Source organism: Hemitrygon akajei, chromosome 28 (genome assembly GCF_048418815.1).
Source record: "Hemitrygon akajei chromosome 28, sHemAka1.3, whole genome shotgun sequence".
Taxonomy (NCBI): Eukaryota; Metazoa; Chordata; class Chondrichthyes; order Myliobatiformes; family Dasyatidae; genus Hemitrygon; species Hemitrygon akajei.
Genome location: NC_133151.1, coordinates 18,030,423 through 18,056,461, shown reverse-complemented (window position 1 = coordinate 18,056,461; position 26,039 = coordinate 18,030,423). Strand labels below are relative to the sequence as shown.

At 50.6% G+C, this 26,039-nt stretch overlaps 1 protein-coding gene across 4 annotated transcripts in view; it reads left to right on the top strand.

The window, feature by feature from the left end:
- LOC140717725 (neutral alpha-glucosidase AB-like) overlaps positions 1-26,039 on the top strand; it is a 105,983-nt gene that overhangs the window by 66,740 nt on the left and 13,204 nt on the right. For all 4 annotated transcript variants that reach the window (XM_073031413.1, XM_073031412.1, XM_073031410.1 and 1 more), the window contains 6 exons: positions 12,801-12,897; positions 17,020-17,121; positions 20,857-21,100; positions 23,670-23,734; positions 24,729-24,805; positions 25,543-25,617. In XM_073031413.1, coding sequence (XP_072887514.1) covers positions 12,801-12,897; positions 17,020-17,121; positions 20,857-21,100; positions 23,670-23,734; positions 24,729-24,805; positions 25,543-25,617 — 660 coding nt within the window. The remainder of the gene's footprint in view (positions 1-12,800; positions 12,898-17,019; positions 17,122-20,856; positions 21,101-23,669; positions 23,735-24,728; positions 24,806-25,542; positions 25,618-26,039) is intronic.

The window sequence follows — 26,039 nt, the reverse complement described above, 5'->3', positions numbered from 1 at the left end:
CTCTCCACATCCACTCTAACTGTGTCCTCTGGTCCTAGACTCCCCCACTATAGGAAACATCCTCTCCACATCCACTCTATCTGTGTCCTCTGGTCCCAGACTCCCCACTATAGGAAACATCCTCTCCACATCCACTCTATCTGTGTCCTCTGGTCCTAGACTCTCCCACTATAGGAAACATCCTCTCCACATCCACTCTATCTGTGTCCTCTGGTCCTAGACTCTCCCACTATAGGAAACATCCTCTCCACATCCACTCTATCAGTGCCCTCTGGTCCTAGACTCCCCCACTATAGGAAACATCCTCTCCACGTCCACTCAATCTGTGTCCTCTGGTCCTAGACTCCCCCACTATAGGAAACATCTTCTCCACATTCATTCTATCTGTGTCCTCTGGTCCTAGACTCCCCCACTGTAGGAAATATCCTCTCCACATCCACTCTATCTGTGTCCTCTGGTCCTAGACTCCCCCACTATAGGAAACATCTTCTCCAAATTCATTCTATCTGTGTCCTCTGGTCCTAGACTCCCCCACTGTAGGAAATATCCTCTCCACATCCACTCTATCTGTGTCCTCTGGTCCTAGACTCCCCCACTGTAGGAAACATCCTCTCCACGTCCACTCTATCTGTGTCCTCTGGTCCTAGACTCCCCCACTATAGGAAACATCTTCTCCACATGCATTCTATCTGTGTCCTCTGGTCCTAGACTCCCCCACTATAGGAAACATCCTCTCCACATCCACTCTATCTGTGTCCTCTGGTCCTAGACTCCCCCACTGTAGGAAATATCCTCTCCACATCCACTCTATCTGTGTCCTCTGGTCCTAGACTCCCCCAATATAGGAAAAATCCTCTCCACATCCACTCTATCTGTGTCCTCTGGTCCTAGACTCCCCCACTATAGGAAAAATCCTCTCCACATCCACTCTATCTGTGTCCTCTGGTCCTAGACTCCCCCACTATAGGAAACATCCTCTCCACATCCACTCTATCTGTGTCCTCTGGTCCTAGACTCCCCCACTATAGGAAAAATCCTCTCCACATCCACTCTATCTGTGTCCTCTGGTCCTAGACTCCCCCACTATAGGAAACATCCTCTCCACATCCACTCTATCTGTGTCCTCTGGTCCTAGACTCCCCCACTATAGGAAAAATCCTCTCCACATCCACTCTATCTGTGTCCTCTGGTCCTAGACTCCCCCACTATAGGAAACATCCTCTCCACATCCACTCTATCTGTGTCCTCTGGTCCTAGACTCCCCCACTATAGGAAACATCCTCTCCACATCCACTCTATCTGTGTCCTCTGGTCCTAGACTCCCCCACTATAGGAAACATCCTCTCCACATCCACTCTATCTGTGTCCTCTGGTCCTAGACTCCCCCACTATAGGAACATACTCTCCACATCCACTCTATCTGTGTCCTCTGGTCCTAGACTCCCCCACTATAGGAAACATCCTCTCCACATCCACTCTATCTGTGTCCTCTGGTCCTAGACTCCCCCACTATAGGAAACATCCTCTCCACATCCACTCTATCTGTGTCCTCTGGTCCTAGACTCCCCCACCATAGGAAACACCCTCTCCACATCCACTCTAACTGTGTCCTCTGGTCCTAGACTCCCCCACTATAGGAAACATCCTCTCCACATCCACTCTATCTGTGTCCTCTGGTCCCAGACTCCCCACTATAGGAAACATCCTCTCCACATCCACTCTATCTGTGTCCTCTGGTCCTAGACTCTCCCACTATAGGAAACATCCTCTCCACATCCACTCTATCTGTGTCCTCTGGTCCTAGACTCTCCCACTATAGGAAACATCCTCTCCACATCCACTCTATCAGTGCCCTCTGGTCCTAGACTCCCCCACCATAGGAAACACCCTCTCCACATCCACTCTAACTGTGTCCTCTGGTCCTAGACTCCCCCCACTATAGGAAACATCCTCTCCACATCCACTCTATCTGTGTCCTCTGGTCCTAGACTCCCACACTACAGGAAACATCCTCTCCACATCCACTCTATCTGTGTCCTCTGGTCCCAGACTCCCCACTATAGGAAACATCCTCTCCACATCCACTCTATCTGTGTCCTCTGGTCCTAGACTCTCCCACTATAGGAAACATCCTCTCCACATCCACTCTATCTGTGTCCTCTGGTCCTAGACTCCCCCACTATAGGAACATACTCTCCACATCCACTCTATCTGTGTCCTCTGGTCCTAGACTCCCCCACCATAGGAAACACCCTCTCCACATCCACTCTAACTGTGTCCTCTGGTCCTAGACTCCCCCACTATAGGAAACATCCTCTCCACATCCACTCTATCTGTGTCCTCTGGTCCCAGACTCCCCACTATAGGAAACATCCTCTCCACATCCACTCTATCTGTGTCCTCTGGTCCTAGACTCTCCCACTATAGGAAACATCCTCTCCACATCCACTCTATCTGTGTCCTCTGGTCCTAGACTCTCCCACTATAGGAAACATCCTCTCCACATCCACTCTATCAGTGCCCTCTGGTCCTAGACTCCCCCACTATAGGAAACATCCTCTCCACGTCCACTCTATCTGTGTCCTCTGGTCCTAGACCCCCCCACTATAGGAAACATCTTCTCCACATTCATTCTATCTGTGTCCTCTGGTCCTAGACTCCCCCACTGTAGGAAATATCCTCTCCACATCCACTCTATCTGTGTCCTCTGGTCCTAGACTCCCCCACTATAGGAAACATCTTCTCCACATCCACTCTATCTGTGTCCTCTGGTCCTAGACTCCCCCACTGTAGGAAACATCCTCTCCACGTCCACTCTATCTGTGTCCTCTGGTCCTAGACTCCCCCACTATAGGAAACATCTTCTCCACATGCATTCTATCTGTGTCCTCTGGTCCTAGACTCCCCCACTATAGGAAACATCCTCTCCACATCCACTCTATCTGTGTCCTCTGGTCCTAGACTCCCCCACTGTAGGAAATATCCTCTCCACATCCACTCTATCTGTGTCCTCTGGTCCTAGACTCCCCCACTATAGGAAAAATCCTCTCCACATCCACTCTATCTGTGTCCTCTGGTCCTAGACTCCCCCACTATAGGAAAAATCCTCTCCACATCCACTCTATCTGTGTCCTCTGGTCCTAGACTCCCCCACTATAGGAAACATCCTCTCCACATCCACTCTATCTGTGTCCTCTGGTCCTAGACTCCCCCACTATAGGAAAAATCCTCTCCACATCCACTCTATCTGTGTCCTCTGGTCCTAGACTCCCCCACTATAGGAAACATCCTCTCCACATCCACTCTATCTGTGTCCTCTGGTCCTAGACTCCCCCACTATAGGAAAAATCCTCTCCACATCCACTCTATCTGTGTCCTCTGGTCCTAGACTCCCCCACTATAGGAAACATCCTCTCCACATCCACTCTATCTGTGTCCTCTGGTCCTAGACTCCCCCACTATAGGAAACATCCTCTCCACATCCACTCTATCTGTGTCCTCTGGTCCTAGACTCCCCCACTATAGGAAACATCCTCTCCACATCCACTCTATCTGTGTCCTCTGGTCCTAGACTCCCCCACTATAGGAACATACTCTCCACATCCACTCTATCTGTGTCCTCTGGTCCTAGACTCCCCCACCATAGGAAACACCCTCTCCACATCCACTCTAACTGTGTCCTCTGGTCCTAGACTCCCCCACTATAGGAAACATCCTCTCCACATCCACTCTATCTGTGTCCTCTGGTCCCAGACTCCCCACTATAGGAAACATCCTCTCCACATCCACTCTATCTGTGTCCTCTGGTCCTAGACTCTCCCACTATAGGAAACATCCTCTCCACATCCACTCTATCTGTGTCCTCTGGTCCTAGACTCTCCCACTATAGGAAACATCCTCTCCACATCCACTCTATCAGTGCCCTCTGGTCCTAGACTCCCCCACTATAGGAAACATCCTCTCCACGTCCACTCTATCTGTGTCCTCTGGTCCTAGACTCCCCCACTATAGGAAACATCTTCTCCACATTCATTCTATCTGTGTCCTCTGGTCCTAGACTCCCCCACTGTAGGAAATATCCTCTCCACATCCACTCTATCTGTGTCCTCTGGTCCTAGACTCCCCCACTATAGGAAACATCTTCTCCACATTCATTCTATCTGTGTCCTCTGGTCCTAGACTCCCCCACTGTAGGAAATATCCTCTCCACATCCACTCTATCTGTGTCCTCTGGTCCTAGACTCCCCCACTGTAGGAAACATCCTCTCCACGTCCACTCTATCTGTGTCCTCTGGTCCTAGACTCCCCCACTATAGGAAACATCTTCTCCACATGCATTCTATCTGTGTCCTCTGGTCCTAGACTCCCCCACTATAGGAAACATCCTCTCCACATCCACTCTATCTGTGTCCTCTGGTCCTAGACTCCCCCACTGTAGGAAATATCCTCTCCACATCCACTCTATCTGTGTCCTCTGGTCCTAGACTCCCCCAATATAGGAAAAATCCTCTCCACATCCACTCTATCTGTGTCCTCTGGTCCTAGACTCCCCCACTATAGGAAAAATCCTCTCCACATCCACTCTATCTGTGTCCTCTGGTCCTAGACTCCCCCACTATAGGAAACATCCTCTCCACATCCACTCTATCTGTGTCCTCTGGTCCTAGACTCCCCCACTATAGGAAAAATCCTCTCCACATCCACTCTATCTGTGTCCTCTGGTCCTAGACTCCCCCACTATAGGAAACATCCTCTCCACATCCACTCTATCTGTGTCCTCTGGTCCTAGACTCCCCCACTATAGGAAAAATCCTCTCCACATCCACTCTATCTGTGTCCTCTGGTCCTAGACTCCCCCACTATAGGAAACATCCTCTCCACATCCACTCTATCTGTGTCCTCTGGTCCTAGACTCCCCCACTATAGGAAACATCCTCTCCACATCCACTCTATCTGTGTCCTCTGGTCCTAGACTCCCCCACTATAGGAAACATCCTCTCCACATCCACTCTATCTGTGTCCTCTGGTCCTAGACTCCCCCACTATAGGAACATACTCTCCACATCCACTCTATCTGTGTCCTCTGGTCCTAGACTCCCCCACTATAGGAAACATCCTCTCCACATCCACTCTATCTGTGTCCTCTGGTCCTAGACTCCCCCACTATAGGAAACATCCTCTCCACATCCACTCTATCTGTGTCCTCTGGTCCTAGACTCCCCCACCATAGGAAACACCCTCTCCACATCCACTCTAACTGTGTCCTCTGGTCCTAGACTCCCCCACTATAGGAAACATCCTCTCCACATCCACTCTATCTGTGTCCTCTGGTCCCAGACTCCCCACTATAGGAAACATCCTCTCCACATCCACTCTATCTGTGTCCTCTGGTCCTAGACTCTCCCACTATAGGAAACATCCTCTCCACATCCACTCTATCTGTGTCCTCTGGTCCTAGACTCTCCCACTATAGGAAACATCCTCTCCACATCCACTCTATCAGTGCCCTCTGGTCCTAGACTCCCCCACCATAGGAAACACCCTCTCCACATCCACTCTAACTGTGTCCTCTGGTCCTAGACTCCCCCCACTATAGGAAACATCCTCTCCACATCCACTCTATCTGTGTCCTCTGGTCCTAGACTCCCACACTACAGGAAACATCCTCTCCACATCCACTCTATCTGTGTCCTCTGGTCCCAGACTCCCCACTATAGGAAACATCCTCTCCACATCCACTCTATCTGTGTCCTCTGGTCCTAGACTCTCCCACTATAGGAAACATCCTCTCCACATCCACTCTATCTGTGTCCTCTGGTCCTAGACTCTCCCACTATAGGAAACATCCTCTCCACATCCACTCTATCAGTGCCCTCTGGTCCTAGACTCCCCCACTATAGGAAACATCCTCTCCACGTCCACTCTATCTGTGTCCTCTGGTCCTAGACTCCCCCACTATAGGAAACATCTTCTCCACATTCATTCTATCTGTGTCCTCTGGTCCTAGACTCCCCCACTGTAGGAAATATCCTCTCCACATCCACTCTATCTGTGTCCTCTGGTCCTAGACTCCCCCACTATAGGAAACATCTTCTCCACATTCATTCTATCTGTGTCCTCTGGTCCTAGACTCCCCCACTGTAGGAAATATCCTCTCCACATCCACTCTATCTGTGTCCTCTGGTCCTAGACTCCCCCACTGTAGGAAACATCCTCTCCACGTCCACTCTATCTGTGTCCTCTGGTCCTAGACTCCCCCACTATAGGAAACATCTTCTCCAGATGCATTCTATCTGTGTCCTCTGGTCCTAGACTCCCCCACTATAGGAAACATCCTCTCCACATCCACTCTATCTGTGTCCTCTGGTCCTAGACTCCCCCACTGTAGGAAATATCCTCTCCACATCCACTCTATCTGTGTCCTCTGGTCCTAGACTCCCCCACTATAGGAAAAATCCTCTCCACATCCACTCTATCTGTGTCCTCTGGTCCTAGACTCCCCCACTATAGGAAAAATCCTCTCCACATCCACTCTATCTGTGTCCTCTGGTCCTAGACTCCCCCACTATAGGAAACATCCTCTCCACATCCACTCTATCTGTGTCCTCTGGTCCTAGACTCCCCCACTATAGGAAAAATCCTCTCCACATCCACTCTATCTGTGTCCTCTGGTCCTAGACTCCCCCACTATAGGAAACATCCTCTCCACATCCACTCTATCTGTGTCCTCTGGTCCTAGACTCCCCCACTATAGGAAAAATCCTCTCCACATCCACTCTATCTGTGTCCTCTGGTCCTAGACTCCCCCACTATAGGAAACATCCTCTCCACATCCACTCTATCTGTGTCCTCTGGTCCTAGACTCCCCCACTATAGGAAACATCCTCTCCACATCCACTCTATCTGTGTCCTCTGGTCCTAGACTCCCCCACTATAGGAAACATCCTCTCCACATCCACTCTATCTGTGTCCTCTGGTCCTAGACTCCCCCACTATAGGAACATACTCTCCACATCCACTCTATCTGTGTCCTCTGGTCCTAGACTCCCCCACTATAGGAAACATCCTCTCCACATCCACTCTATCTGTGTCCTCTGGTCCTAGACTCCCCCACTATAGGAAACATCCTCTCCACATCCACTCTATCTGTGTCCTCTGGTCCTAGACTCCCCCACCATAGGAAACACGCTCTCCACATCCACTCTAACTGTGTCCTCTGGTCCTAGACTCCCCCACTATAGGAAACATCCTCTCCACATCCACTCTATCTGTGTCCTCTGGTCCTAGACTCCCCCACTATAGGAAAAATCCTCTCCACATCCACTCTATCTGTGTCCTCTGGTCCTAGACTCCCCCACTATAGGAAACATCCTCTCCACATCCACTCTATCTGTGTCCTCTGGTCCTAGACTCCCCCACTATAGGAAACATCCTCTCCACATCCACTCTATCTGTGTCCTCTGGTCCTAGACTCCCCCACTATAGGAAACATCCTCTCCACATCCACTCTATCTGTGTCCTCTGGTCCTAGACTCCCCCACTATAGGAACATACTCTCCACATCCACTCTATCTGTGTCCTCTGGTCCTAGACTCCCCCACTATAGGAAACATCCTCTCCACATCCACTCTATCTGTGTCCTCTGGTCCTAGACTCCCCCACTATAGGAAACATCCTCTCCACATCCACTCTATCTGTGTCCTCTGGTCCTAGACTCCCCCACCATAGGAAACACCCTCTCCACATCCACTCTAACTGTGTCCTCTGGTCCTAGACTCCCCCACTATAGGAAACATCCTCTCCACATCCACTCTATCTGTGTCCTCTGGTCCCAGACTCCCCACTATAGGAAACATCCTCTCCACATCCACTCTATCTGTGTCCTCTGGTCCTAGACTCTCCCACTATAGGAAACATCCTCTCCACATCCACTCTATCTGTGTCCTCTGGTCCTAGACTCTCCCACTATAGGAAACATCCTCTCCACATCCACTCTATCAGTGCCCTCTGGTCCTAGACTCCCCCACCATAGGAAACACCCTCTCCACATCCACTCTAACTGTGTCCTCTGGTCCTAGACTCCCCCCACTATAGGAAACATCCTCTCCACATCCACTCTATCTGTGTCCTCTGGTCCTAGACTCCCACACTACAGGAAACATCCTCTCCACATCCACTCTATCTGTGTCCTCTGGTCCCAGACTCCCCACTATAGGAAACATCCTCTCCACATCCACTCTATCTGTGTCCTCTGGTCCTAGACTCTCCCACTATAGGAAACATCCTCTCCACATCCACTCTATCTGTGTCCTCTGGTCCTAGACTCTCCCACTATAGGAAACATCCTCTCCACATCCACTCTATCAGTGCCCTCTGGTCCTAGACTCCCCCACTATAGGAAACATCCTCTCCACGTCCACTCTATCTGTGTCCTCTGGTCCTAGACTCCCCCACTATAGGAAACATCTTCTCCACATTCATTCTATCTGTGTCCTCTGGTCCTAGATTCCCCCACTGTAGGAAATATCCTCTCCACATCCACTCTATCTGTGTCCTCTGGTCCTAGACTCCCCCACTATAGGAAACATCTTCTCCACATTCATTCTATCTGTGTCCTCTGGTCCTAGACTCCCCCACTGTAGGAAATATCCTCTCCACATCCACTCTATCTGTGTCCTCTGGTCCTAGACTCCCCCACTGTAGGAAACATCCTCTCCACGTCCACTCTATCTGTGTCCTCTGGTCCTAGACTCCCCCACTATAGGAAACATCTTCTCCACATGCATTCTATCTGTGTCCTCTGGTCCTAGACTCCCCCACTATAGGAAACATCCTCTCCACATCCACTCTATCTGTGTCCTCTGGTCCTAGACTCCCCCACTGTAGGAAATATCCTCTCCACATCCACTCTATCTGTGTCCTCTGGTCCTAGACTCCCCCACTATAGGAAAAATCCTCTCCACATCCACTCTATCTGTGTCCTCTGGTCCTAGACTCCCCCACTATAGGAAAAATCCTCTCCACATCCACTCTATCTGTGTCCTCTGGTCCTAGACTCCCCCACTATAGGAAACATCCTCTCCACATCCACTCTATCTGTGTCCTCTGGTCCTAGACTCCCCCACTATAGGAAAAATCCTCTCCACATCCACTCTATCTGTGTCCTCTGGTCCTAGACTCCCCCACTATAGGAAACATCCTCTCCACATCCACTCTATCTGTGTCCTCTGGTCCTAGACTCCCCCACTATAGGAAAAATCCTCTCCACATCCACTCTATCTGTGTCCTCTGGTCCTAGACTCCCCCACTATAGGAAACATCCTCTCCACATCCACTCTATCTGTGTCCTCTGGTCCTAGACTCCCCCACTATAGGAAACATCCTCTCCACATCCACTCTATCTGTGTCCTCTGGTCCTAGACTCCCCCACTATAGGAAACATCCTCTCCACATCCACTCTATCTGTGTCCTCTGGTCCTAGACTCCCCCACTATAGGAACATACTCTCCACATCCACTCTATCTGTGTCCTCTGGTCCTAGACTCCCCCACTATAGGAAACATCCTCTCCACATCCACTCTATCTGTGTCCTCTGGTCCTAGACTCCCCCACTATAGGAAACATCCTCTCCACATCCACTCTATCTGTGTCCTCTGGTCCTAGACTCCCCCACTATAGGAGACATCCTCTCCACGTCCACTCTATCTGTGTCCTCTGGTCCTAGACTCCCCCACTACAGGAAACATCCTCTCCACATCCACTCTATCTGTGTCCTCTGGTCCTAGACTCCCCCACTATAGGAAACATCCTCTCCACATCCACTCTATCTGTGTCCTCTGGTCCTAGACTCCCCCACCATAGGAAACACCCTCTCCACATCCACTCTAACTGTGTCCTCTGGTCCTAGACTCCCCCACTATAGGAAACATCCTCTCCACATCCACTCTATCTGTGTCCTCTGGTCCCAGACTCCCCACTATAGGAAACATCCTCTCCACATCCACTCTATCTGTGTCCTCTGGTCCTAGACTCTCCCACTATAGGAAACATCCTCTCCACATCCACTCTATCTGTGTCCTCTGGTCCTAGACTCTCCCACTATAGGAAACATCCTCTCCACATCCACTCTATCAGTGCCCTCTGGTCCTAGACTCCCCCACCATAGGAAACACCCTCTCCACATCCACTCTAACTGTGTCCTCTGGTCCTAGACTCCCCCCACTATAGGAAACATCCTCTCCACATCCACTCTATCTGTGTCCTCTGGTCCTAGACTCCCACACTACAGGAAACATCCTCTCCACATCCACTCTATCTGTGTCCTCTGGTCCCAGACTCCCCACTATAGGAAACATCCTCTCCACATCCACTCTATCTGTGTCCTCTGGTCCTAGACTCTCCCACTATAGGAAACATCCTCTCCACATCCACTCTATCTGTGTCCTCTGGTCCTAGACTCTCCCACTATAGGAAACATCCTCTCCACATCCACTCTATCAGTGCCCTCTGGTCCTAGACTCCCCCACTATAGGAAACATCCTCTCCACGTCCACTCTATCTGTGTCCTCTGGTCCTAGACTCCCCCACTATAGGAAACATCTTCTCCACATTCATTCTATCTGTGTCCTCTGGTCCTAGACTCCCCCACTGTAGGAAATATCCTCTCCACATCCACTCTATCTGTGTCCTCTGGTCCTAGACTCCCCCACTATAGGAAACATCTTCTCCACATGCATTCTATCTGTGTCCTCTGGTCCTAGACTCCCCCACTGTAGGAAATATCCTCTCCACATCCACTCTATCTGTGTCCTCTGGTCCTAGACTCCCCCACTGTAGGAAACATCCTCTCCACGTCCACTCTATCTGTGTCCTCTGGTCCTAGACTCCCCCACTATAGGAAACATCTTCTCCACATGCATTCTATCTGTGTCCTCTGGTCCTAGACTCCCCCACTATAGGAAACATCCTCTCCACATCCACTCTATCTGTGTCCTCTGGTCCTAGACTCCCCCACTGTAGGAAATATCCTCTCCACATCCACTCTATCTGTGTCCTCTGGTCCTAGACTCCCCCACTATAGGAAAAATCCTCTCCACATCCACTCTATCTGTGTCCTCTGGTCCTAGACTCCCCCACTATAGGAAAAATCCTCTCCACATCCACTCTATCTGTGTCCTCTGGTCCTAGACTCCCCCACTATAGGAAACATCCTCTCCACATCCACTCTATCTGTGTCCTCTGGTCCTAGACTCCCCCACTATAGGAAACATCCTCTCCACATCCACTCTATCTGTGTCCTCTGGTCCTAGACTCCCCCACTACAGGAAACATCCTCTCCACATCCACTCTATCTGTGTCCTCTGGTCCTAGACTCCCCCACTATAGAAAACATCCTCTCCACATCCACTCTATCTGTGTCCTCTGGTCCTAGACTCCCCCACTATGGGAACATCCTCTCCACATCCACTCTATCTGTGTCCTCTGGTCCTAGACTCCCCCACTATAGGAAACATCCTCTCCACATCCACTCTATCTGTGTCCTCTGGTCCTAGACTCCCCCACTGTAGGAAACATCCTCTCCACATCCACTCTATCTGTGTCCTCTGGTCCTAGACTCTCCCACTATAGGAAACATCCTCTCCACATCCACTCTATCTGTGTCCTCTGGTCCTAGACTCCCCCACTATAGGAAACATCCTCTCCACATCCACTCTATCTGTGTCCTCTGGTCCTAGACTCCCCCACTACAGGAAACATCCTCTCCACATCCACTCTATCTGTGTCCTCTGGTCCTAGACTCCCCCACTATAGAAAACATCCTCTCCACATCCACTCTATCTGTGTTCTCTGGTCCTAGACTCCCCCACTATAGGAAACATCCTCTCCACATCCACTCTATCTGTGTCCTCTGGTCCTAGACTCCCCCACTATAGGAAACATCCTCTCCACATCCACTCTATCTGTGTCCTCTGGTCCTAGACTCCCCCACTGTAGGAAACATCCTCTCCACATCCACTCTGTCTGTGTCCTCTGGTCCTAGACTCCCCCACTATAGGAAACATCCTCTCCACATCCACTCTATCTGTGTCCTCTGGTCCTAGACTCCCCCACTATAGGAAACATCCTCTCCACATCCACTCTATCTGTGTCCTCTGGTCCCAGACTCCCCCACTATAGGAAACATCCTCTCCACATCCACTCTATCTGTGTCCTCTGGTCCTAGACTCCCCCACTATAGGAAACATCCTCTCCACATCCACTCTATCTGTGTCCTCTGGTCCTAGACTCCCCCACTATAGGAACATACTCTCCACATACACTCTTTCAATCCTTTCAAGGACATTCTTCACACATCTGGATGGCATGGGTTTCCCCTGGGGTTGGGGTTCTAGGCTCCCAAACCAACCGTGTGTGAGCTGTTTAAGTCAACGTCAGAACAAGGAGGAGTTGGCCATCTGTCCCATTGAGCCTGCTCCATCATGCAGAACATCATGTCTGATGTTACCCTGGCCTCGGTTCCACCTACCTGCATTATATTAGCTGTTGGTCAGTCCTTGTTTATGTACAGTTTTTCATAACTTCTATTGTATTGTCATTTTCCTGTAAATGCCTGCAAGAAAATGAATCTTAAGGTGACATGTGCGTGCTTTGATAATGCGTACTTTGACTTTGAGATGGCCTGTCGGATTGGTTGCGTGAAAGTCTGGATGCATCGGGAAGGCCTGCTCACTGTTTTATCACCCTCCGGATACTATGCCTGTCGGGAACTGACTCCTCATTCCCCTCTTCTCGTTGTGCAGCAAATGGCCACTGCCGAGGGTCAGATCCTGCGCTCCGGCGGCACGGAGAGGCCGTTCGTCCTCACCAGAGGCTTTTTCGCCGGGTCCCAGCGTTACGGTAAGGGCTCCCTCGCTGACCGCGCACATCGCGAACTGCCCAGGTGTCACGTGCAACGGAGTTAGGGGGAAACCGAGCACCTCCATTTTTCCTTCATCCGTGGAGTCTCTTAAATGTCCCTAACATATCTGCCTCTACCACCACTCTGGTACTGTGATCCACACCTGTCTGTGTGTGTGTGTATATATAAAAAAACAGTTACTTCAGGTATCCCCTCATTCTCCCCCCCCCCCCATACTTTACTCCAATCATCTTAATTTATGCCCCTCATATTAGCTGTTTTCACAGTGGGAAAAGGTCTCTGGCTGTCCTCTCGATCTGTGCCTCTTATACATCTCTATCAACTGACCTCTCGTCCTCCTTCAATGAGAAAAGCCCCAGCTCGCTCAACCTTTCCTGCTCTCTAATCCAGGCAGCATCCTGGTAAATCTCCTCTGCGCCCCCTCTAAAGCTTCCACATCCCTTCCTGTAATGAGGCGACCAGAACTGAACACAATACTCCAAGTGTGGTCTAACCAGAGAGTTTTATAGAGCTGCAACATTACCTCGGGGCCCTTGGACTCAATCCCCTGACAAATGAAGGCCAACACAGATAGGCCTTAACCAACCTATCAACTTGTGCAGCAACTGTGGGTTCTATGGACGTGGACCCCTAGATCCCCTACACTGCTTAGGATCCTGCCATTAACTGTATTCTAACTTCAAATTTGACCTTCCAAAATGACACTTTTCTCGATTGACCTGTATCTGCCACTGCTCAGCCCAGCCCGGCATCCTGTCAATGTCCCGTTGTAACTTCTGACAACTTCCTGCACTCTCCACAACGCCACCAATCTCCGCGTCAGCCGCGAGCTTCACAACGTTTCCAAAGCAGATTTCTCTCTAACGTGCCGTCGTGCACGCTGAAAGAGAAGTCGGCGGGGGAGTCTGCTGAGAGATCAGGATTGCCTTCTGTGATGCTGGAGGAGCTCAGCCGGTCAGTTAGCATCGCTGGAAATGAATATACAGTTGACGTTTTGGGATTGGATATGAAGGGGAAGAGGCCAGAATGAAAAGGTTGAGGGAGGGGAAGGAGGCTAGCTGGAAAGCGATAGGTTAAAGCCAGGTGGGTGGGAAAGGGTAAAGAACTGGAGAAGAAGGAATCCGATTGGAGAGGAGAGTGGACTGTAGGAGAAAGGGAAAGGGGGGGGGCCCAGGGGGAAGTAATGGGTAGGTGAGGAGAGGTAAAAGGTCAGGGTGGGAAAGTGGGGAGGGAATTTGTTGACCGGAAGGAGAAATCAATATATCATCAGGTTGGAAACCCATCAGATGGAAGATAAGGTGTCGCTCCTCCACCCTGAGGGTGGCACGAGAGGACCGACACATCGGAACGGGAACGGGGATTGTGGCCATAGGGAAGTCCCGCTTTTGGCGGGCGGAGCAGAGATGACTCAAGTGTACAGGAGAAGATAATAATTGTTACTCTGGATTGGATGCGTCAAAAGAAACACAACAGGATAAAGAGAACAAATAGCAAAAAGCAATGAATATAAGTAAATAAGAAAGCTTATTGTTATGATACCAGCCCCCTCCTTTGTGAGAATTGCAAGAGCCCTAGAAAAGGGGGGTCAATGACCCAAAAGAGAGAGAGAGAGACAGGCTGAATGGACACAGGAAATGGAAAGACATTCCACTGGGACAAAAGCTGGTGACTGTGGCATTGTTCTCAGGAGACACCTGGGAACTGCAGACGTGCCAACTCGCAGGGACATTGTAAAGCCCTCGGGCAAAGTGGGCTGGTTGAGAGAGAGAGGTTGCATCACCTGCAACCTGATTGACACCTGAGATCCCGTGAGGCAGTATAAAGAAGGGTCTGAAGGAGGACGACCCTCAGACGCACCAAGGAGACACCAAGAAGCACGATAACGCTTCCCGTGGGAACGGGAAGCCATTTTGAAATAAGCCACGTGCGTTAAATTCCGAATGCGGGGTTTGTGGCTGGAACCAACGGAAGATCGCTTTTAACTAACAACGGGGAAGATCGCTCCCCTGATTCCATGGATGTTTTGGGCAAGTTTTTCCGTTTATCTCTCTCTCTCTCTCCAACACGTGAAACCAAAAGGGAAAAGCCTGCAGACTTCAGAGTGACTCTTTATATTTCCAATTGGACTCAGTATTATACCCTAGACAACGAAAGAGCTTATTTCTGAGTGATTATTAATGTACCTGCGTTTTAGATTGAGTATTGACGCATGTTATCTGAATGTTTGTATTAACCTTAATTTTTGTGCCCCTTTATTAATAAAACTTTTGAAAATAGTACCATTGGACTTCAACTGACATATCTATCTTTGCTGGTAAGTGAAACCAGTTACTGGTTTCATAACAAGTGGGGGCCTTGTTATGAAACCAGTAACTGGTTTCACTTACCAGCAAAGATAGATATGTCAGTTGAAGTCCAATGGTACTATTTTCAAAAGTTTTATTAATAAAGGGGCACAAAAATTAAGGTTAATACAAACATTCAGATAACATGCGTCAATACTCAATCTAAAATGCAGGTACATTAATAATCACTCAGAAATAAGCTCTTTCGTTGTCTAGGGTATAATACTGAGTCCAATTGGAAATATAAAGAGTCACTCTGAAGTCTGCAGGCTTTTCCCTTTTGGTTTCACGTGTTGGAGAGAGAGAGAGAGATAAACGGAAAAACTTGCCCAAAACATCCATGGAATCAGGGGAGCGATCTTCCCCGTTGTTAGTTAAAAGCGATCTTCCGTTGGTTCCAGCCACAAACCCCGCATTCGGAATTTAACGCACGTGGCTTATTTCAAAATGGCTTCCCGTTCCCACGGGAAGCGTTATCGTGCTTCTTGGTGTCTCCTTGGTGCGTCTGAGGGTCGTCCTCCTTCAGACCCTTCTTTATACTGCCTCACGGGATCTCAGGTGTCAATCAGGTTGCAGGTGATGCAACCTCTCTCTCTCAACCAGCCCACTTTGCCCGAGGGCTTTACAATGTCCCTGCGAGTTGGCACGTCTGCAGTTCCCAGGTGTCTCCTGAGAACAATGCCACAGTCACCAGCTTTTGTCCCAGTGGAATGTCTTTCCATTTCCTGTGTCCATTCAGCCTGTCTCTCTCTCTCTCTTTTGGGTCATTGACCCCCCTTTTCTAGGGCTCTTGCAATTCTCACAAAGGAGGGGGCTGGTATCATAACATTATTTTGAGTGCATACGTCCCTGAAGTAACGCTAAGCACAGGAGTGTACGTAGGGTGACTCTGACAGGAAACGATAAAGTAGTGGTGGTTGGGGGTGCAGAGAAGTGGGCTTGTGGGCGGAGGGGTTGATCAGCCTCACTGCTTGGGGAAAGGAACTGATTTTGAGTCTGGTTGTCCTGGTGTGGATGCTGCTGATGGGAGTGGGATGGGTGTAACTAAAAAACGATAAAACCTAGCAGGGTTAGGCAATTCTGCCTATCGAGTCTGTCCCTCCATTACATCATGGCTGATTTATTTTCCTCTCTCAACCCTTGCCTTCTCTCCGTAACCTTTGATGCCATTACTGGTCAAGAACCTATAAAGCTCCCAATGACTTGGCCACCACCACCGTCTGTGGCAATGAATTCCAGACATTCACTACCCTCTGGCGAAATTCCTCCTCGTGTCTCTTCTGAAGGGACGTCCTTGTACTCTGAGGGTGTGCCCTCTTGTCGTAGACCCTCCCGCTATAAGACACATCCTCTCAACATCCACTCTCTTGCAATATTCAATCTGTTTCACTGAGACTCTGCCCCCTCCCCCCATTCTTCTAAACTCCAGCGAGTACAGACCCAGACCATCAAACACTTCACTTCCATTTTTGGGATCATGCTTGAGAGCCTCCTCCTCCTCTGTTCCCTCTCCGATGCCAGCACATCCTTTCTTGGATACGGGGCTCAAAACTGCTCACAGCTCCCAAGTGTGGACTGACCAAGGCCTCAGCATTCCCTCCTCGCTTCTGTATCCCGTTGTCTGGAAGTGATTGCTGGAACTGCACGTGTCTGCAGAGGGTGTGAGTGGGTCTGGGCGGCGGGGTATACTGCAGGGTTTGCTCTGGCGTGCGCTTGCTTCTGCCGCTGCTCTCATTTCTCCCTTTCCTCCTGCAGGCGCTGTGTGGACGGGCGACAACTCGGCCGAGTGGGACCACCTGAAGGTGTCGGTGCCCATGTGTCTGTCCCTGGGACTGGCGGGCATCTCCTTCTGCGGAGGTTAGTTCGCAGGGATTGGAACGGGGTGGGGGTGGGGGGTGCTGTGCGCTGTCCCTGAGCTGTGAATTATTATTATTTTATGCGGCTTGGTTCTTGTTCTCCCGCGGGGACTGGGTGAGGTCGACAGTGAAACTAGATACGGGAATGTTGGATTATAAGGGAAGTGGTGAAGGGACACAGGCCATTCGGCCCATCGGATTTTCTCTGCACAAATCCCCTGCTCGACCCATTTTAAAAAAACTTCGCCCCACATTCCCGCCAACTCTCCCTGGATTCTACCCCTCACCCACACGCTTCGGGGAGAGTTCAGAGCGACCAGTTAACCCGCTGGCCACACATGCTGTCAGGATGTGGGAGGGAACGAGAGGACACGATCACAGGAGGAGCATAGAAACTCCACACACAGGTAAACCCGCTTGTGTGCACGTAGAAAGACCGATGAGAGAAACGTACCGTAAGACCATAACATATTGGCCCATTGAATCTACCCCGCCATTTCATCACGGCTGATCCATTTTCCTCTCTGCCCCAATCTCCTGCCTTCTCCCCGTATCCCTTCATGCCCTGACCGATCAAGAATCTATCAGCCTTAGATATACATAAAGACTTGGCCAGTGGCAACGAATTCCACAAATTCACCACTCTCTGGCGAAAGAAGATCCTCCTCATCTCTGTTCCAGAAACCTAGAAAACCTACAACACAATACAGGCCCTTCAGCCCACAAAGCTGTGCCGAACATGTCCTTACCTTAGAAATTACCTAGGGTTACCCACAGCCCTCTGTTTTTCTAAAGGAAACATCTAAAGATCAGCACACTCAGAAGCCATTCCTGTCCCTGAGACATCCAAGTCTCTGTAATGGCTACATCATCACTGTTCCATGTATTGATCCACGCTCCAAGTTCATCCACTTTGTTTATGATTTTAAAGTAGGCGCATCTCAAACCGTTTGGCGGAGTGTTCTAAAAGGATACCCCTCTATTCTGAGTCTGTGTCCTCTGGTCCTAGACTCCCCCACCATGGGAAACATCCCCTCCACATCCACTCTATCCGTGTCCTCTGGTCCTAGACTCCCCCACTATAGGAAACATCCTCTCCACATCCACTCTATCTGTGTCCTCTGGTCCTAGACTCCCCCACCATGGGAAACATCCTCTCCACATCCACTCTATCTGTGTCCTCTGGTCCTAGACTCCCCCACTATAGGAAACATCCTCTCCACATCCACTCTATCCGTGTCCTCTGGTCCTAGACTCCCCCACTATAGGAAACATCCTCTCCACATCCACTCTATCCGTGTCCTCTGGTCCTAGACTCCCCCACTATAGGAAACATCCTCTCCACATCCACTCTATCTGTGTCCTCTGGTCCTAGACTCCCCCACCATGGGAAACATCCTCTCCACATCCACTGTATCTGCGTCCTCTGGTCCTAGACTCCCCCACCATGGGAAACATCCTCTCCACATCCACTCTATCTGTGTCCTCTGGTCCTAGACTCCCCCACTATAGGAAACATCCTCTCCACATCCACTCTATCTGTGTCCTCTGGTCCTAGACTCCCCCACCATGGGAAACATCCTCTCCACATCCACTCTATCTGTGTCCTCTGGTCCTAGACTCCCCCACTATAGGAAACATCCTCTCCACATCCACTCTATCCGTGTCCTCTGGTCCTAGACTCCCCCACTATAGGAAACATCCTCTCCACATCCACTCTATCCGTGTCCTCTGGTCCTAGACTCCCCCACTATAGGAAACATCCTCTCCACATCCACTCTATCTGTGTCCTCTGGTCCTAGACTCCCCCACCATGGGAAACATCCTCTCCACATCCACTGTATCTGCGTCCTCTGGTCCTAGACTCCCCCACCATGGGAAACATCCTCTCCACATCCACTCTATCTGTGTCCTCTGGTCCTAGACTCCCCCACTATAGGAAACATCCTCTCCACATCCACTCTATCTGTGTCCTCTGGCCCTAGACTCCCCCACCATGGGAAACATCCTCTCTATCTGTGCCCTCTGGTCCTAGACTCCCCCACCATGGGAAACATCCTCTCTATCTGTGCCCTCTGGTCCTAGACTCCCCCACTATGGGAAACATCCCCTCCACATCCACTCTATCTGTGTGCTCTGGTCCTAGACTCCCCCACCATGGGAAACATCCTCTCCACATCCACTCTATCTGTGTCCTCTGGTCCTAGACTCCCCCACTATAGGAAACATCCTCTCCATATCCACTCTATCTGTGTCCTCTGGTCCTAGCCTCCCTCACTATAGGAAGCATCCTCTCCACATCCACTCTATCGAGACCTTTCAATATTCAATAGGTTTCAATGAGGTCCGAATTCCAGTGAGTACGGGCCCAGAGCCGTCAAACGCTCCTCGTGTGACAAGCTTTTCAATCCGGGAATCTTTTTCGTGAACCTTCTTTGATCCCTCTCCAGGCATACATATAAGCACAGGCCCTCTTGCACGTGTAGAGAGAGAGAGAGAGACATACACTTGCACATGCAAGTACATAAGAATACATGTACAGCCAGCCCTCCTTATCCGCGGGGGATTGGTTCCGGGACCCCCCGCAGATACCAAAAAACACGGATGCTCAGGTCCCTTATTTAGCCTGACCAATGCGGGGGTCTTTAGGACCCAGCAGAACCCTGGACCTTATTTAACCTGTCTCAGTGCGGTGGACTTTAGGAGCAGGCGCAGCTCTGAATCCGCAGTGTTTCTTTTCACAAAAATAACCACGATCACGACTGAAAATAAGGTGGAAGTAATAAAGCGATTGGAAAGAGGTGAAACGCCATCGGTCATTGGAAAAGCATTAGGCTACAGTCAGTCAACGATCGGAACAATTTTAATGGAGAATGTGAAAGGCCCTGCCCCGATGAAAGCTACAATTATTACTAAGCAACACAGTGGTTTAATTATTGAAATACATACGTTTCTTCAGTGTTTTATATGCATAGAAAGGTAAAATGTATACTATATACTAAGACAAACGTTTGACAAACTGACGCTAAATAATACCGGATGTACCTGTTCCGACTTCAAATCCAACTTAAAGACGGACTCAGGAATGGAACTCATTCATAACCCGGGGACTGCCTGTACTTCTAAATAATCTCTAGATTACTTATAATACCTAATACAATGTAAATGTATGTAAATAGTTGTTATACTGTATTGTTTAGGGAATAATGACAAGAAAAAATAGTCTGTACATGCTCAAATACCGAGTGCTGGAGAGAGAACTTCCGGGTTTTCCCGATCCGCGGTTGGTTGAATCCGCGCATAAGGAGGGCCGACCATACGTGCACAAACGCTCCTGCACACAGACACATGTAGAGAGACGTATAACAGAGATGCGTGTATACACAGGACATACACATGTGCGCACATTTGCACTCTTGCCCGCAAATAGAGAGGCCGTTGCACACGCGCACACACAGACGTGCTCACGTAGACACGCTTGCACTCACACGCAGACAGATGGGTGCCTGCACAGCGCTAGTGGTAACGTTTGAACCCAGGAGCTATTGCACAGTGACACAGTGCTGAATGAAGGGATTGGCAGTGGCTGGAAATGGGAGAGGGTTTGTAGAGCTAGCACAGGAGGGAGGGATCAAATGGACTGTCACTTGTTTCGAGACATGGGTGGGGGCATTGTTAACGTTTAAACAGAGCCCTGGGGTCGTCGTCTCTAAACTTCCCAACTTCGGCTCCGCAGCGGACGTCGGTGGCTTCTTCAGGCACCCCAGCACCGATCTCCTGGTGCGCTGGTACCAGGCCGCAGCCTACCAGCCCTTCTTCCGGGCCCACGCCCACCTGGACACACCGCGGCGCGAGCCCTGGCTCTTCGGCGACGACAACAAGCAGCTGATCCGCGCGGCTGTCCGGGAGCGCTACACCCTGCTCCCCTACTGGTACACCACTTTCTATCACACCTACAGGACCGGCGAGCCCGTCATGAGGTAGGAAAGCCGTTGTTTCCTCGGTCGCGTACAGCCGCTTCTGTAACGGGTAGCATCAACTCCGTGTCGGGGGTTTCATTGGCGAGGAGGGCGACTGCAATGCTAGCATTCATTTCGAGAGGACCAGAACATAAAAGCAAGGAAGCTTTTATACTGAAGCTTTATAAAGCATTGGTCTGACCGCACTGGGAGTATTGCGAGCAGTTTTGGGCCCATCGTCTAAGAAAGTATGTGCTGGCATTGCAGAGGGACCACGGGATGTCCACAGAAACTATTCTGGGAATAAAAGGGTTAATGTCCGAGGAGCATCTGGTGGCTCTGGGCTTGTATCCACTGGAGGTTGGAAGAATGAGGGGGGGGATCTCACTGAAACCTATCAAATATTGAAAGCTCAGTAGTGTGGACATGGAAAGGATGTTCCCTATCGTGGGGGAGTCTAGGACAAGAGGGCACAGTCTCAGAATACAAGGATATTTCTTTAAAGATGAGGAGGAATTTCTTTACCCAGAGGGTGGAGTTGCCACAGACTGTGGAGGGCAAGTCATTGGGTATATTTAGAGCGAAGGTTGATAGGTTCTTGATCAGTCAGGGCAAGAAAAGTTACAGGGAGAAGGCACGGGGAAATGGCGAGAAGACGCGATGGGCCAAATGGTCTGACTCTGCGCCCATATTTTACCCCGTCCATCATTGACATTAACTCAGTGTAAACAGGCAGGTGATAATTCTACCACTGTCGTATGTAAAATGGGGATGCCTGAGATGCTGGTAAAAGCAGGGAAATTTAAGAGATTCTTAGATAGGCACATGGATGATAGAAAAATGGAGAGGGAAGGGTTACATCAATCTTAGGGTAGGTTCAAAGGTCGGCACAACATCATGGGCCAAAACCCCGGCACTCTGCTAGTTCTGTCAAGGGGGTACAGGTCTCCATTTTCCAACATTGTATTTCATTTGCCACTTTCTTGCCCATTCTCCTAATCTGTCTAAGCCCTTCTGCATCCTACCTCAACACCACCTGCCCCTCCACCAACCTTCAAATCATCTGCAAACTTGGCAACAAAGCCATCTGTTCCATCATCTAAATCAGCATAAAAAGAAGTGGTCCTAACACCGACCCCTGAGGTACACCACTAGTCACTGGCAGCCACCAGAAAAGGATCCTTTTATTCCCACTCGCTGCCTCCTACCAATCAGCCAATGCTCTAACCACGTTAGTAACTTCCCTGTAATACCACGGGCACTTAGCTTGGTAAGCAGCCTCATGTGTGGCACCTTGTCAAAGGCCTTCTGAAAGCCCAGATATACAACATCCACTGCATCCCCTTTATCTATCCTACTTGTAATCTCCTCAAAGAATTCCAACAGGTTCGTCAGACAAGATTAAGGAAACCATGCTGACTTTGTCCTATCTTGTCCTGTGTCACCAAGTACTCCATCACCTCATCCTTAACAATTGACTCTAACATCTTCCCAACCACTGAGGTCAGGCTAACAGGTCTATAATTTCCTTTCTGCTGCCTTCCTCCTTTCTTAAAGAGTGGAGTGACATTTGCAATTTTCCAGTCATCTGGCACCATGCCAGAGTCCAATGATTTTTGAAAGATCATTTCTAATGCCTACACAGTCTTTAACGCTTCCTCTTTCAGAACCCTAGGGTGTAGTTCATCTGATCCAGGTGACTTAGGTCTTCAGACGCTTAGGGCTTTCAGCTTTTTGAGCACCACCTCCCTACTGTTCATAGTAAACAGTAAGTTTACGTGTGTGTGTGTGAGAGAGAGTGAGGAACTGTGTGGGGGAAGTAGAGAGATTGTGTATGCGTACATGAGAATTCTGTGTGCGTGTGAGAGAGAGAGGCACTGTGTGTGTGTGCGTGAGAGATTCTGTGCTATACGTATGTGGGAGAGAGTCTACTTGTGTGTGCGTGATAGATTCTGTGCATGCGTGAGAGACTGTGTGTGTGTGCGCGCAGAGTTTGCACGTTCTCCCTGAGACCATGTGCTCCCCCTCCCTCCCTCCCTCCCCGGGAGTGGGCATCGGTGGTTTGTGTAGGTGAGGGGGTAGAAGCTGGAGGGAGGGACTTGGTGGTGGGTTAAACAGAGTGAGACGAGTGTGGAGGTGTGCGTAGGGATTGGTAAGGGCCTTACATGGACCTCTTTGAGGCTGTCCCATGTAAAATGTACTTCAACAGACTCCCTTTGTTTCCCCAGCTCTGCTACGTGTCCGTGAGCCAACGGATCAGGTGGGGTAATGTTTTGGGGTGGTGGACTCTCAGAGCCCCCTTGTGTCCATAGCTTCACCTGTGTCCAGTGGATCGGGTGGGGTGATGTTTAGGAGTGAAATGGGCACTCAGAGCACCCTTGAACAGGAGGGGTGACGGTGACATGCCAGGCAGGCTCTGTGCTGATGATGTCTCCTTGGTTTCCCGGCGCGCCCCTCCGCCAGCAGTGACAGTGCTGCATACCATGTGGCCTCCGATACTGTATGTGACAGCCGGCTCTGTCGAAGTCGGCCGGGAGAAGCCCGTGCACCATTCCAGTGACTCAGCTCCCTGGTTTCTCTTTCTCCCCAGGCCCATGTGGGTGGAGTTCCCCAGAGACACTGAAACCTTTGGCCTCGACGAGCAGTACATGATTGGTAAGTGTCACCTCAAACCTCCCCTCCCTTTCTCACTATCCCCTCCGTCCCTGGCGGCTTCCTCAAATGAAACCAGTAGCTTTGAATTCTCAGTTCTTTCAGACGCTCCATACACGGAGGGAATGGTATAATCCAGAGAAACACTGGAGGAGCTCAGCAGGTCAACACCCCCCATCATCTCATCTTGCTGCTGCCAGTGAGCAGGGGGTACAGAAAGCTGAAATGACACGCCACCAGGTTTAATCCCTCTATTTGTAACCGATCAGAACAACCGTCATCATTATAATCTCGCACTTCGCACTTGCAGCTGCCAGTTTGCACTCCTCCCCTTCCGCCTTCCTTTCCAGTGAATCAGGAAGGGGGCAGAAGCCAGAACGAGGAGGCAGGCGATAGATGAGGCGGGTGGGGGAAAGGGGGCGATGAAGCGAGAAACTGGGTGCTGATTGGTGGGAGAGGAATCTAGGAGAGAGGAGCAGATCACGTTATGGGCAGAGGGACACGCCGAGAAACCGAGGAGATATCACCAGCGCAGACCCTGACCGGCATGGGGACAGCATTGGGGAGGGTCACCCCTCCTGTTCGGGGGGGGGGGGGGGGGCTCTGATAGGAGAGGAGAGCGGAGCATGAGAAAGGGAAGGAGGAGGGGAACCAGAGGGAGGTGATGGGCTGGTCGTGAGGGCTAGGAGGGGAACAGAAGGGGGAAAAACAAAAATAAAAGAAGCAGGGAGGAGGGAGTTACCAAAAGTCAGAGAAATCGATGTTTGTGCCATCGGGTTGGAGGCTGCACAGCCGAACTACAAGGTATTGCTCCTCCGACCTGAGTTTGGCCTGTTTGTTCAAAACCTGACGAGGCCTCAGCCCGAAACGTCGGCTGCTCATTCCCCTCCGTAGCCGCTGCCTGACCTGCTGAGTCCCTCCAGCGTCCTGTGTGCGCCGCTGGTGATTTCCGGCATCTGCAGGGTCCAGAGATGTCACCTTTGCCTTCTCGTTTCAGGTAACGCTCTCCTGGTTCGCCCGGTGGTGGAGCAGAATGCCCGTGGTGTGCTGGTTTACCTCCCAGGGAATGGCGAGGTGAGAGCTGTACCCTCTGCCCTTCTCGGGTCGGACGGCAGCACGGCAGTCAGCAAAACGCTTGAATTTCTTTTCCTGTGATCGTGTGGGGTTCCTCCCACAATCCAAAGACTTTTATTTTTTTAATTTAGAAGTGCAGCACGGGACAGGCCCAGCTCAGCACTCCACCTATTTAACTCAGGCCTAATCACAGTTTACAATGACCATTTGATCTACTAACCAGTGCGCCTTTGGACTGCCGGAGGAACCGCACACGCTCACGAAGAACGTGCAGACTCCTTACAGGCGGCTTCGGAATCGAACTCCCGAGCTGTAATGGCGTTGCGCTGACTGATGCTACCGTGTGTGGCGCCCCAGAGATGTAGGTGTGAGTCGGTCAGTTGTTCAGACGAAGGCAGCTGGGCAGCACGGGCTCCCCACAACAGTGGCAAGAATTGAACCACTGCTGCGCTAACTGCTACACAGGAAAAGACCCGTCTGTGGTGGCGCGGCAGGTCGTTGAACGCTTTACAGCCCCAGCAACTGGAAGATCGGGGTTCCCTATCCGTTTCCACCAGGTGCTCCGCTTCCCTCCTAGGGACGTACGGGTTAGGGTCAGTGAGTTGCGGAGACAGTCTGCTGGCGCCGGTGACACTTTGCGGGCTGCCCCCAGCGCGATCCTCGGACCGCGCTGGTCACTGACGCGCGCTCAAGCTCGCCCTTCTAAACTGCGCCCACTCTGTGTGTTTCTCCGGCAGTTCTGGTACGACACGCACACCCACCAGAGGCACGCCAGCCCGCAGAACCTGTACCTCACCGTCACGCTCAGCTCGGTAAGTTCCGCCAAGTTGGGCCTTTCTAGATTTGTGCCTGGAGGTGTGATGGTTGGGGTTGACTATTTGGGGGAAGGGGGGTCCCTCTGCCTGTCTTGTTTGCATAGGTGGGGGGTGACAACACATCTCGCACTCTTGGTTGAAGTATTAAAGTGGTGAACTGAGTTGTTCAGCGGGCAAACAAGCCCTTCGGCCCATCTGGTCCATGCTAGTCCTTTCTGGCCCATGTCCCTCTAAGCCTTAACTATGCATATACCTCCAACTACCTTTCTGCCTGTGTTTATTGACCCGCCTCTTCCTCTGGCAGCTCGTTCCATATACGGACCACCTTCCGGGTGAAAAGGTTGCCCCTCAGGTTCGGATTAAATCTCTCTCCTCTTACCTGAAATTACTCGATTCCCCAACCCGTGCATGTACATCCT